At 32.1% G+C, this 15139-nt stretch overlaps 1 protein-coding gene across 1 annotated transcript in view; it reads right to left on the bottom strand.

The window, feature by feature from the left end:
* KIAA2026 (KIAA2026 ortholog) overlaps nt 1-15139 on the bottom strand; it is a gene marked incomplete at its 5' end in the record, with an annotated part of 46367 nt that overhangs the window by 14265 nt on the left and 16963 nt on the right. Inside the window, one exon of the mRNA XM_008568643.1 lies at nt 10304-10393. Within this exon, the coding sequence (XP_008566865.1) occupies nt 10304-10393 (90 nt within the window). The remainder of the gene's footprint in view (nt 1-10303; nt 10394-15139) is intronic.

Below are 15139 nucleotides of genomic sequence, written 5' to 3'. Positions count from 1 at the left end.
AGGTAAGGTCCTTTAACCACTAACAGTAAAAGGGAAACTCACACTGCTTGTTTAATGTATCATCATCTGTGGTCAAAGCATGATGCTTATAACTGAAATGGAATTAAAATAATGACACTGTCTCTTTCTACTTAGTGGTGGGCTCAGAGTTTCAGGTTTTACAACCTCATAGGGATTACTACAAAAAGGAGCTGGTCTATGGTCGCAAGGTAAGACCATATTATTATATTATGCAGTTTTATAAGTTTTTGAGTATGATATATTAATAACTTAAGAAATCGTTAAGGAAAAACAAACTTTAAAAAAACTTACAAAACTGCACAATATTGTAAAATGAAAAGCTGCGTCTCTATGTGTATGAAATGAATGGGGATGGAAACTTACCTTACAGCTAAAGAACAACTCCATTCTGCTGCAGTAATCTGGGATGGGTTTGACAGTACCAGCATAATGCTGGCTGAGGTGTTGCAAGGGGAGGGAGCTGGCAATCTACTGATGCTGGGGATATTGGACACCTAAAAGGAAGAAAAAGAAGAAAAAGGAAAATAAATAAATTCTGTATTTATTAAATTTCTCATCACCATGGATATATTTCGCACACTTTCATAAATTTAGGTGCTTTGTAATGTTAGACTTAGATGAAAGTCACTTGTTTACACAAAGCATGCAGTTACTTATACAGATTTTCTTGTAACATTATATCTAAACAAAACAGGTATCAGCAGTCATACGGAGAAAAAATTAAAATCATATATAAATGTATAAAGAATGCTTTTTTTAAGTTTAGAAGGTGTTATTGTAGGGCCGACCCCGTGGCGCACTCAGGAGAGTGCGATGCTGGGAGTGCAGTGGCGCTCCCGCCGCGGGTTCGGATCCTATATAGGGATGGCCAGTGCGCGCTCACTGGTTGAGCACGGTGCGGGCGACACCAAGCCAAGGGTTGCAGTCCCCTTACTGGTCACAAAAAGGACAAAAAAAAAAAAAAGAAGGTGTTATTGTAGAGATGATAACATTTTTATTAAAAAGAACAGTACAAAGAAAAGATAAATATAAAGTATGAATGCTACTTTCCTATATGCTTTTATTTACATATACATGTTAAAGCACAGAAACATGGGTCACAAAATATTTTTTGTTACAGACTTGGTTCTTGTCACAGGCATAAATCTGGTGGTGGAAAATGGATTAATGTCAATATATTATGCTTTTCAAATAAAAACAGATAACTTTTAGAAAAGCCACTGAACCCTTACATCTTATTTAGAATCACTAGCAACATCCAAAGGTAGCTTACAAATAATTTAAACTCATATGTATAAAAACATAGCATAAATAAATGAAATGTAATTAAGTATTTTAACAAACTAATTATCTGACATTCTCCTTAGTCTAAGTAACATTAAATGAAAAGGTAATACTATATTCAGTAAGCATTCACTTTTTTTCTTATTGCTTACCTAGAGAAACTACCACCATATTCATATATTCCTGCATATTCAATTCTGGGGGTAAAACATCACATTTATCTTGTTGGTATATAGTCCCTCAAAAAACTGCTAGTTTAGCAGTATAGTGAAATGTCTGCATATCACTATGGAAAAAGTTAAAAAGTATTTTAATACTGCCAGAGGTTCTAACATAACTATCATATGCTATTATTTTCTCTCAAGATATTCTCTTCAGTTTTCACTTATGACTAATTTAAGGCATTTTACTTAAAATTTTAAAAGCATCCCATACTGAATACATTGACTACTATGTACAACATTTCCATTATATTTCTAAACTATCATTTAAACAGAAAGCATGAAGGCATACAACTATAACAATGAAAACTTCTGTGTCTTCTGGCTTTGTAGAGAAGGAAAAACTGAGTGGAAGATAACATTTCTAGGGAGGTAGTTCACCATTACAGGGAAGAAAATTTAACAAATACATTTAACAGATGATATGCTACCATTTTCATTTACAGAAAAGAACAAACCCTTGACTGGAACTTAACCACTGGTTGAATATCCAAATTTGATCCTTTAGAGTAAACTGGTGGTAGCAAAGGAGATGAAAATTTATCAAATCTGTATCAAACCCAAATTTGATCCTTTAGAGTAAACTGGTGGTAGCAAAGGAGATGAAAATTTATCAAATCTGTACGTGCTATCAAAAAGGTGGGTTCTCATGCAAGTGACAGCACTATCTAAACCATTAAGTAATGCTATGTTTATCTGGCATCATCAAGGTATAAAAAGTTCCACATAAGTGAAATTAAGACTGAAAATACCGTAAGGCAGGGACAGTGTCCTACTTATTTTCACATTCTCATACTCTATCACAGCACTTACCACAGAATAGGCCCACAATAAATATTCAATTATATAAGCAAACTTCTCAGATAACCAATGAAATTTCCTCCTTAGAAGTGAAAGATTTTTAAAAACTGATAGAAATATTCCTAAAATATAAGTCTTTTCAGATATTCTGACAACACATGAATATAATTTAACTTTTGATGATGGGTCATCATTATAACCAAGTTATTGTGTTATGTTTTAATACAGTGACTCACTCTCAGGACAGCTGAAGTTTCTAGAGCTATTACTTATATTCCTATACTAAATGGTTATTGATTATTAGACTTTTGAACTCCTAAGATCTGCTTTGGTAGTTTTGTCTTTTTAAAAATTATTTATCAGTGTTCATGCTGTCAATAAATCTGCCTTAAATATTTCTTGTCCTAATTAGAAGCAGTTGCTACTACCTGTTAGAATCACATCCACATAAAAAGAAATTGGTTCCATGAAAGGCCTTTTTCTATTTCTATTTTAAAGTACTAGACCATCCACATGTAGACTCTGTGCCCTGTGTTTAAGTTCCTTTTTGTTCTCTGCTGGATTCTGGATTTTTCTTCAGTATATAATGTTTCTTTTTTTCTTTTTTCTACAGAGTATGGTAAAATGATAGGAAAGTTTTACTAGTGTTTAGTACTCTAATTTTTTTTGACAATATTCCTTCCCAATTCACAAAAAACATCGAACTAAGGTCTTTCCAAAGATTTCAATATCTTTTGTAATATAAAAAGAGAGAATGATGTGAAGCTCATTTTTTGGCTTTTATCCCCCATAGATTAAAATTTAATTTTTCAGAAGAGTGGAAGGTAGTAAAGTAACTGTTAAACAGAAGATAATACAAATTTACTGGAACTCTGAAAAATATTTGACACTTAACATGTTACTTATATTTGAATAAGGTGTGTGATAAGTAATTCAAAAAGGTTTAAGGCAAATTATAAAAGCCACACTATGAAGCTCTGTCTATGCAGAAGGATTTGCCACCTGGTTCAACTCTTCATGAAGCTTACTCACTCCATGCTTGGAATATATAGCATTAACTCTCTGCCTGATATAGAAACACCATATCACCTCTTTTCCTTTTAACTGAAACTTTCTTTGGAAGAAAAGAGGTTTTCAAATATTGTTTTCAAGAAAGTTTCCCTGATGGGATTCAAAATAATACAAATTGCAATAAGGAAAAACAGTGAACACTATTAACAAGAGTTAAAATCTTATTCTTAGTTGAGCAGAGTAGTTATTAAATGTCAAAAAATACTTGAAAGACTTAGCACAGATAAACAAGGACAATAAATTCTCAGATAATTCAGTGACTATAGTCAACTGAAGCTTTGCTTGCCTTACCAGTCATATATTATTCTGGTTCACATTTCCTGTCATTTAACTCTTTTCCCATTATTATTTTGAACATGTCAGTTAACATTTGATTCTTCATAAAATCCACGTGTTATTTGTCCTTCCACCTACTCTCAAACAACATACATACATGCAATGAGGAAGTAAGCAAGTGTCCAGGGTGCCTGGTGACTTCTGAATAAACACAGCTTAAAAACAAAAGATTAAAAAAGGCTAGCCCAACCAACCCTGATTAAAATTAAAAATTTGTTCCTAGGGTTAAGAATAAAATCTTAAGCTCTATAAGTAAATTCCTTGAAGATAAGAACTTGGCTTTAATCTTTGGATCCCTCCCAAGTTCCTGATACTATACATAGCACATAGAAGACATTCAGGAAATACTTACCTAATGAATAAGACTAGAATCTGTAACTAGGACAGATAAGGAAACTTATTTTATCTGTTGTGCAGTATTTCCAACAGGTCACTTTTAATTTTTAAAAGATTTAAATGTGACTATTTAAAGATAAAGTGGGGCCAGCCCGGTGGCGCACTGCTACAGTGCGCGGCTTGGGAAGTGCGGCAGCGCTCCCGCTGAGGGTTTGGATCCCACATACAGACCGGCCGCTCACTGGCTGAGCGAGATGCGGGAGCAACACCGAGGGTTGCGATCCCGTTGCCGGTCTCGGTCCGGTACGGGCGCGACACTGAGGGTTGCGATCCGTTGCCGGTCACGAAAAAAGACAAAAAAGAAAGATAAAGTGATTTCCCCCTGGTAACTGAGATAGTTTTCAGTTTTGTTAACCATTAACTAGTTTACCATAAGATCTAGAATAAGAAAACATACTATATACAATGATGTAATTTTCAAAACCTTAAGCAAAACTAATTTTAATAATTTACACATTATTACAACCATACCTATAACCAAAGACATTAAATAAAGTTGATTAGGGCTTACTGAGGACTCTCAATGTACTTAATGTTCCTTACACTAATGAAATAGACTTTGTACTCTAAACAGCTGGCTAAAAAATAATTTTAATTTGATGCCTCACTATGAGAAAATGAGAATGAAATGGAGAGATGAGGAAAAAATCACATAATCCTTCCTTATAATAGAGTAAAATTTCTTTTTTACAGGAGTTAGAAAAGAAGATTAATGCATAATAATTTATCTGCCTTTTATCAGGCTTTACTATATACAATTACATTTTAGGTCCACATAAATTCATGTAACACGTGAAGTTTTATAACATTATTTGACCTTATTTCTCTATTTACTCGTGTATCATTCTTACTATAACTTCATATTTTAAGGTTATATAACATCATGTTTCTAAAAATGAATAAAGAAAATTCATACAAGTATATAACCATGTTATTCATAACTTCATTTCCTATACTAAGTTAAAGGTAAATGGTGAACATATTTAAAAGAGGTGATAAATCATAATGGATTGAAGGCAGCTAACACATCTGACACTAAGGTCAAGATCTTAATTATATGATAGAATTATGAAGGGTAAAGGCTACTGACATTCACAAGTTCCATCAAATACAAGTCTGAATTGGAAGTATATGATGTAACAGAATACTCTCAATTATGTGACCCGTTATTATGATTTCACTGATTTCTACCTAACTTCGAAAACATCAACTTGTTTTCTCCCTATAATAAGATGACATCAGCAGACAGAAGGAAAGCATAGTGCCCATAGCAAATACAGGCTTATACCAGGGTTTTACAACCTCAGCAAAACCAACATTTGGGGCCAGATAATTCTTTGTTGTGGGGGAATTTCATATAGGATTGTTACAATGTAGGATCTCTGGCCTCTATTCATTTAATGTCATTACCACCTCTTCAACTGTGACAACCAAAAATGTCTTCAGACATTGCCCAAAGTCTCAGGGGGGTGGGGCGGGGCCAAAGGAATCCCTGACTGATAGATAAACACAGGCTTAGAACTCGGCAACCAAAAAATGGGGTGTGACCATTTCTGATCTAAGCTTCTCACTTCTTCAATGTTTGGTCTAGCTAGTGTAAAGCCTCCGGTTAGGTAAGAAAAGTATTGTTATTGTATTATGAATTTAAATCACTTTAAGAACATAAAAATTAATTTTATTCATTATTTTAAATTTCTTTACAATTCTTTTTAACATGCCTTTTTATATACTTTAATCATATGCACATATTATTTTATATGTTATTAAAATTTAACATTCCACAATGTTTTCATGTAGTAGCAATGATCCACCAATATTTTGTTTTACTAGCTATATGATATACAATATGTTAATATTATTGCTTGGTCAGTTATCTCCCTACTGTTGGACATATGGGCTGTTTCTAAATTTCCATATTAGTGGTAGTCTGTTAAATGCACCATTGTGTAAATTACTTTTGGGGGTGGGGAAAAGGAATGGGAAGAATAGAAGTTAAATCCCAAATAGCATCACAGGATCAAGAGCACAGGCAGTTTTTTATAGTTTTTCTTACATACTGTTTATAACATTTAGAAATAACTGAAATGTCTTAAATCTTGCTCAGTACTGAAGTGCTTACCTGTTAAAAGATATGTTAGGAAAGATATGGTCTTATATTTAAAATTTTAGTTTATCTATACTGATAAGAATTTCATTTATCATTATATAATCCAGACAAGGTTTCTTTTCTTATAAATAACATCTTTTTGTTGCCAAATTTTCACTCTCCTTGTACCACCCAATCTCTACATGGACCTTTCCTTTTTGAAGGAAAAAAGATTGAAACCTCTTTGAAAATCTAAACTATGATATAAAAGCATAAGGAAATGAAGCAGATATGAGAAAAAAGGTGCTCACATGGAAAACCTAGAAATATAACCTTGGCAAAAAATCATCCAATTTTTATTATTTAGAAAGAAATAATGTCTAACAAATTTCAAATAAAACAGAATCAGGTAAATTTGTCAATATCTTAGCTTTATCTTTCTGGAAAACTAATAAATTTCCTTGACTACAAAGGACATTTTCCAAATAATTAAGCAAAAAGTAAATTTTACTGCTTAACTAAAACACAAAAACAATAAAACAGCGTGATTTATCCTTTAGGTCACTAAAGAATCCCATGATCTAATAACGATGAGAAAGACAAAATTAAAGGACTTTGTCAAACAACATATTTCTTTTTATCTCAACCAGCAGTCTCCTTTTAAATCTCAGGTAGATAATTAAGTACAGCATTGCGGGATCAAAGGATATCGAGTCTTTTTTGACTAAGCCCCTAAAGAAAGTGATGAGATCAAGTGAACTGAGTAAACCTGAGAAAATTAAAGCATTTTTCTCTCTTCTCATTATTAACCATAAATGGAATTCGTTATCTTGCAAGAATGAGTAAACAATCTAGATTTTAAAAGGCTAAGTCTTCCAATACACTGAGGAGCTCAATAGCAAAACCTCTAAGAGATTAAAAAAGCTTTTTTATGTAAACATAAAATTGTTCTAAAAAATGAAGTCTATTAATTAAAAAAAAAACCAAATGCAAAACCTTTTAAAACAGAATGTTGACCAGGGTGAGGAAATGGGATCGTTCTTCCTTGTTGCTTTAGTAAGAAAAAATATCTGGAAAGGTCCTGAAGAGAAGAAGCGCCTGAGGTAGCGAGGTGTTTATAAGAATCCATGTTAAATCCTCTATTACATGTGTAATTTCTATCTTTAGTAATGACGTTGATGACAACCAAATGTTTATGTGCAACATATCTTCTTTGTTATTGAAGCCATTATTGTACATATGAAAGCTGATAACGAAGAAGAGAATTTTTTTGATTCTAAACACTTTTAATTTTAACATTCATATACTTTTATGAAGATCAATATTAATACTTCATTTGTCTGGCGATAATAGTGAAGGAAGTCCACAAGACAAGGAATCAGTCAAAATATCACTATCACCAAGTTTAAACACTTCACTATTAAGAAGTCCCTTAGGTCCTCACCATGAGCCCAATTCTAGTAAGTATGGTTACCTGCTTTCTTAATCCACAGTATATCAGCTAGGGCAAGTATGTGCACATACACAAGAAACGACAGCTGACAGACAGCCTGGCAATGAAGAAAGAGACAGAACAAAAGCAAAAATACAAACAAACAAAATCCTTCATAATACACAGCATAAAAGCCTTTCGTTATGATATCAATAAATTTTTACAGTAACAACTAGTTATTGATATTTATAATAATGACCCTTGATTTACCAAAAAAGGGTTACCTTCATAATACACAGCATAAAAGCCTTTCGTTATGATATCAATAAATTTTTACAGTAACAAATAGTTATTGATATTTATAATAATGACCCTTGATTTACCAAAAAAGGGTTAAATTGTGTTTAGTATAATACGAGGAAACAGGGAAATTTTCCATTAAATGATTAAAATAAGGGTTTTAGTATTGAAGTGTTTAAGTCTCAGTTAACTAGAAAATTTAGTTATGTGGAACACCTTATTCCCAAATGATGCCAGACAAATAAACTGATATTAAATATTAACATAAACATTTGATAAAGTTAATTCTTGTAACTAATATCTATCACACTCAATATTAGCTTTTGTAAAGAAATAAAAAATGATACTGAGATGCAAAGTTTTATTATTTGTTTTATTCTGTGTGGCCATTTCATTGGTTGAGATAATTTGTTCATGTAAACAGTCTTTCAGGCAGTTTAAATTAAGGGAAAATAGCTCATATGTTGGTAATCTCAATAAGATCATCCCCCCCTACATACAGTTCCAAGAATTTCTATTTCTTGAATAGTGAAAAACATATTTTAAAACTAATACACAAATATTAGGGGTCATGTACAAGTTACGAGTTTGGAGACACAAAATCTAATCAATGAAACCCTACATATAATTTAAAATTTTCTGATAACCATGCCCTCAAGGATTATAACGACAAGTATTGTCAGCTTATGTTTCCTCTTACTCTTCTTCTACTTGTTCCTGTGAACAAAGGCAACATGCTTCCACCTCACATCACCAAGGAAGTGAGGTGAATGGCTTTACAGAAAAACGCTAGAATGCTTGCAAAAGTATTTTTCTCCTATAACAGATGCTGTAAGTACTTAAATCAACTACACTTAAAACTATGCATTAATAACAAATAAAAATGTGAATTTATAATTTGGGAACAAAATAAAATAAATTATGTTTAACTGCAGCATAGAAGACAATTAGCACATTTATTTAATAGATCTGTCTCTAGTGGACACCTCACTAAAAACAGTTTCTGCAAAAAGCTACACATAACACCCTGATTTTTAAAAAAAGACTATTCTTTCCGATTAAACAGAATCAGTCCTTTGTGAGCACAAAACATCAAATAAATTTAAATAATTTTAATAATTAAACACTTGTCTTCCACATCAAGAGACTGCCCATATACCTAAAGTATATGTATGAAAACATAAGGGTCTAATAAGGGGCTGAACCATTTTTAACGGAAATATTTCTAAAACATATTATACAGTTTTCCACGTCCTCAGATTGTATGTTGAGCACAATGTTTTCTTGTGCATTGATAACTATCATTATGAACATTATTCTATCTCTTATAGTGATATTCTCAGGGGTACCACGCAAGAAATTTCTTAAGGCTGTTTTACCCTATTATTAAATAACCTCAGAAGGTTGTACTTTTATGTTACTTTCAACTATTCCCTTCAGAGTGCTACCAACATGTTATTTCCTGGCAGCATATAAAATGACTGATATCAAATCTGCTATCAAAATTGTTGAATCACTAACCATATTTTACACATATTTATATTAACATGTTCTGAACAAGGACCTAAAAGTGGCTTCATGATATTCCTAAGGCATAAAACAAAGGTTTTTTAAAAAATGATTTTCTTCAATGTTTAAAAAGCTTTCTCCATTTATTTATTACTGTGTAATTATGTTTCAAATCTGTGAAATAACCCAGCTATAAATGGTAGTTAAATAGGTGCTACTGATTTAATAAATAACAAAACTGACTGTTTCATCAAGTGTCAGGTGAATAATATAATGACCTTATACTCTAGTCTCAAGAAAAATTTTTAAAAATTAGAAAATGAAAGTAAAGATTAATTATGAATTTAGAATATATAGTGAAAGTTAAAAAAGATTTCAGCTGATAAAAGTTCTTTAAAAAGTCATATTATAGCTAAGCATATATCAAAAATATAAGGGGCAGAATTAAACAATTTACATCTGTTTTTATGTTACACTTAATTAAAAATTTATGTTTCTAAGCAATCAACTTCCATATAATTATTAATTTAAGAATATTTGCAAGGTAAACATTACCCAAAAAACTACTAGTCAAAAAACAACCAACCAGTATATTGGGAAATATCTAAAACTGTACCTGATATAAACCAGGCAAACAAAATTAATTTACTTGCCCCTGGCACCATCTTTGTCTATTAAAAATGAAAACTAGACCACACAGGAGAAATAAGAGAAACAATGTTTCTATCTTTCATTGCAAATTTTCATGTAATCCAGGAGAACAAGATTTTTAAAAGGCTTTAGAAAAAAGCAGGAATAAATTTTAATGCTGACAATAATAGACAGAACTTTTGGATTAACACCTACCGATTTTTTTCTACTGTTTTCCAGATCTTTGAGTTCATTCTCGATTTTTGTGATTAATTCCCTGAGTTCATCAAGATTAGTGCAAATAAGCTAAAATAAAACACAAAAACACAGCTTGATAACACATAATATAAAACACCCAAAATGTGGTAACAGAAGTTGTTTTAACACACACTGAATTCACAATTATTTTTCTCTATAATAGTAAAATGAAAGGAAAGCTTTGCAGTTTATATTTTAAAAGATATTTACTTGTTATGATGTATGAACTTCAGGCTCAGTAATAAAACAAGCTGAAATTTCAACATTGGTGGTTTCATCCCACATCCCCACCTCTATGTTGGCTTTATGATCCAGGTACTTTCTTAATGTTATTTAACTTTCAGCCCAGAATGACAAAGATCTGGAAATTCACCCTTTACTGAAGCACCTTTAAGAAATGCTTCATTAGGCAGTCTCTTAGTAGGTGAATGAATGCACCCCTGAAGAACTGTAGTTATATCTTTGCTTTGTAATTTAACAAACCTTAGTTACTACTGTAGAGATTGCCAGTAAGGAAGGACTGCAACTATGTAATATATTCAAAGATGTACACAAAATTAAGTACACATTCTTAATATGAGCATAGTAGTCTTTAATAAAACCATATCCAAAGATAGCATCTATTTCCTTTCATAACTGTGTGGCTCATTTTATTTTCACCTTGGTAACACTGGCAAATGGACAAAATAATTGGTTTTTAGTTATTAATAACTGAACTAGCTTGGTTTAATTACTAAAGTTTTAAACAGTGAAGTGTCAGCAACAGTAACAAAAATATTACATTTTAGTTCTTGTAAAATTATACTGAGTTTCTCCAATTAGTTCAATATATTTAACTGTTTTCCTAAAACAACTGAAATGATTTGAAAACTCTGTGAAAAAGAAATTAAAAATTTCTGAAACAAAACTGCAACCACATAGAGGAAATGGTTCAGATTAATGAATCTTGTTGCAATGTTTATACTGTGTGATAATTTTTAAAAAATACTGTACTTCTAAGTTATTAATTCATCACTAACTTTTATCAGCCCCATGTTTACTACATTTGTTAATTTCTATGTAAGGGCATGGTTTTCCTAAAATGCATATTTTATTAGAAAAACAAACAAACGGGCCGGCCCGGTGGCGCACTGCTACAGTGCGCCGCTTGGGAAGTGCGGCAGGCGCTCCCGCCGAGGGTTCAGATCCCACATACAGACCGGCCACTCACTGGCTGAGCGAGGCGTGGGAGCAACACCGAGGGGTGCGATCCCGTTGCCGGTCCTGGTCCGGTACGGGCGTGACACTGAGGGTTGTGATCCATTGCCGGTCACGAAAAAAGACAAAAAGGAAAAAAAAAAAAGAAAAACAAACAAACAAAACAACAAAAGCAAAAGTGGGTTACAACAAGATAATCCCTAGTGGCTACTGAGTGACAGAAAATAGGATACAAGGAATCTCTTAAGTTTCTTTTATTAAGTCAACCTTATGAAATTGCTGATATGCTTTTGATCTACAAAAATGGCAATATGGTTCAACCTAATAGATTAAGAAAAAATTATCACAAATAAGTTGTCATTAGTACTAACAATTACTTTTAGAAATATCTATGCAATTTTAAACACAGAACTGACAAAGTAGGGAAAATATGTACTTAAGTAATCCAAATTAAACAATTTCAGAGAAGAACACACTACAGTGATGTAGTGGGAAAGTGCAGCTGATATTTATTAGAAACTACATGTTCCAATTTGATAAATCTAGTTATGAAAGAAATGATGATGGTCAAGCAGTGGACTGGCCAACGAGGTAAGTGCCTGTAGAACTAGATGTCTTCAACTTCTATTATTATCTATAAAGCCTTAGAACATTGTTGATCCCACAGCATATTTTTAGTAAATACTTAGTGAGAACTAAACTTCTCATAGTATAATCTATTATGACAGCCTTGTCAAATTTGCCCCAGAGCCTGTACATTGCTATACCCCTTTTCACTGACCTTGGTGTACTAGTTAATATCACAGCATAGATTTCTCACTTGCACATATGGCAAAGCTCAGAGTAATTTTTATTTGCATCTTAGCTGTCTCACTATAGGAGGAACAAGGGTACATTTTGCATGCAGTCTGTCGAAACTTACAGGAACAATAAAGACATATATATATATATATATACCCTTACAACTAAACACACCCTAAAATTTTTAAGATTTTTAAATTATTAATCAGTCGTGAGATCAACAAACATTTATATTCCATTTAAAGGAATAGCAACACAGTTCTGAGGACAAACCATGAATGATTTCCACAGTTTAAAAGCTATATAAAATAACACTTTAAAGTGGCTTACCTAACTTAGTAAGTTGTACTAAATCAGTGCTTCTTAAATGTTAATGTGCATAGAATTACATGGGGACCTTGTTAAAACATAGTTTTTGATTTAGTAGGTCTGAGGTGAGACCTTGGACTTTGCATTTCTAACAAGTTCCCAGGGAGAGTAGGCAGATCACACTTTTGAGTAGTAAGGTTACTAAATGATTATGAATTACAATTCAGCATGGTTACTAAAACATTATGGTACTATGGAGCTAATGAGTATAAAAATTAAAAAAGATTAATTTCCAAATAGGGTATGACATATTGAACTAAATGCACAATGAGACAAATGTTCCTTAAAATAAATAACATGACTCTCACATATAAATTTCACTGAACTTGAGGGACAAAATATTTTCAGTAATAATATTTACTTTGGAGTTATACTAGAATAACTTAATGTCTATACAGCAATTTATACTCTATATACTAATATATATTCTCTCTCTGTATATATATCTAATATATACCTAATATATATACTCAATATACAGAGTCAAGTTAAGCTATTATAAAATTCTTATATAAGAACATAATTTGATTTATGCCAACTGTATGTCCTATACAACTCTATTCCCTCTCTTTTACAAAGGCATATCTATGGCCTTTAAACTCAACTCCATTTCAAATTGTGTTTTTAAAAATAGAATCGATCCAATAAGTTCACCTTAATGAGGAGAAGAGATGCATGTTTTTGAGGAAAGCAAAACACCTTATTAAAATCTCCTTCTCATTACCTTGAATTTGAAAAACCTATCTGAGGCACAGGGCCTCCAGGAGTGAAAAGGAAAGCTCCATAGCAGTTCAGGTTACAGTCAAGTCACACTGCCAAACTCATGAGAGGAGGTTTTCAGTCATACTGCAGAGGTTAAAACAAGTTTTATCCTCCAGGAAGAACCTCTGTAAGGATATCACACACTCTCTCAAGTTAACCTTTCATTTGACACAACCCATAGCAGAACTACAAAATCACAGATCTTAGAGCTGAAAGGGACCAAAAATGTACTTTGGCCAAAGCCTTAGTCTAGGCTAAAATGGCATATCTCCAATTCATATACAAGCTAATCAAAACTAACAGAGATAAAGTAAACTAAGATGATGCATGGTGAAGGAAACCATAGAACCCAGGCCTCCTCCTATTCTTTAAGGGATCTTTCTGAACAAAATAACAAAAAAATCTAACAAGTGAATATGTATTATTATTATTATAGTATGTATTATTATTATAGTTTTAGGATTTAATTTAAATCTTAGCTTTCATTTTTATTAAATGGTAATATTAAAAGGCCATCTCTTCAATTCAAGAAGCAGAAATGTATGTATGTTGTGGGGGAGGGGAGGCCCTGTACAGATCAAAAGAACTCCATGACCATATCTCAGAAAACTTACATTATAAATCATTCCTCACTTTCTTTCTATTTCAAACTAGAAATTATGCCCTTTGGGTACAAACTCAACGTTTGAAATATATTTGTTTGGAAAAGAACATAAGGTAACATACAAGTATACGAACAACATGGTAGGTTATATTAAAAAGCAAAGCAAAGGAAAAACAATGTAGAAAAGTAAAAATAAATAGGTCCAAACAAAATGAATCTCATTTACTTCCATTCTAATAAAAAGATCCTATAATGTATTTAAAAAATTGTAAGCAAAACACCAAATGCATGTGAAAACTCAAAATTTATATTGTATATGAACTAAAATTATAATAACATCTGTTGAAACTATGCAGACAGGCAAATTCCTCTTTATCTCTTATCAACATACCAGCAATAATGACTACTTCAAAACCTGCAAATATCATTTGAGATGTGAAACAATTTAACAAAAATTTTTTACTATCATGTGATTAAAAACAGATGTTTCTCTCGGTATGGTGTATTTTAAAAATTGAAAGAATTTTAAGAGGGAGGTAAAAACCCCTGAAACAAAAAGCTGAGGATAAAAATACTTTCTCTCGGTATGGTGTATTTTAAAAATTGAAAGAATTTTAAGAGGGAGGTAAAAACCCCTGCTGTTAAAAGTGAAACAAAAAGCTGAGGATAAAAATACTAATTTTAAGAGGCAGCAATTCAAAATAATATTATCAAAAGGTCCTTAACATAGTGAAGCAATTAAAAAACTCTGACTTTACTTTTGGTACCAATTTGTTATATTGAGGGTAATATTTTACTCATTATTCCTTAGCTTCTCCATTAGTTAGATGGAGAAATATAGTTTTTTTTAGAACTATGTTAAGGATAAGTGAGTTTATTGTTATGTTTGAAAACAACACTACTATGTAAGTCTTGGCAGGTGGATTCTGGATTTCCTCAGCAGAGCTGCCTTTAGAATAAATAACATATGGAACAGGACCAAGTACACACTGCCTGAAAGATTTTTTTTTTTTTTTTTTTGTCTTTTGTCTTTTTCCGTGTCCGGCAACGGATCGCAACCC

Source organism: Galeopterus variegatus, unplaced genomic scaffold (assembly GCF_000696425.1).
Source record: "Galeopterus variegatus unplaced genomic scaffold, G_variegatus-3.0.2 Scaffold427, whole genome shotgun sequence".
In the NCBI taxonomy this organism is placed as follows: Eukaryota; Metazoa; Chordata; class Mammalia; order Dermoptera; family Cynocephalidae; genus Galeopterus; species Galeopterus variegatus.
This window is presented reverse-complemented; position numbering and strand designations above follow the sequence as displayed.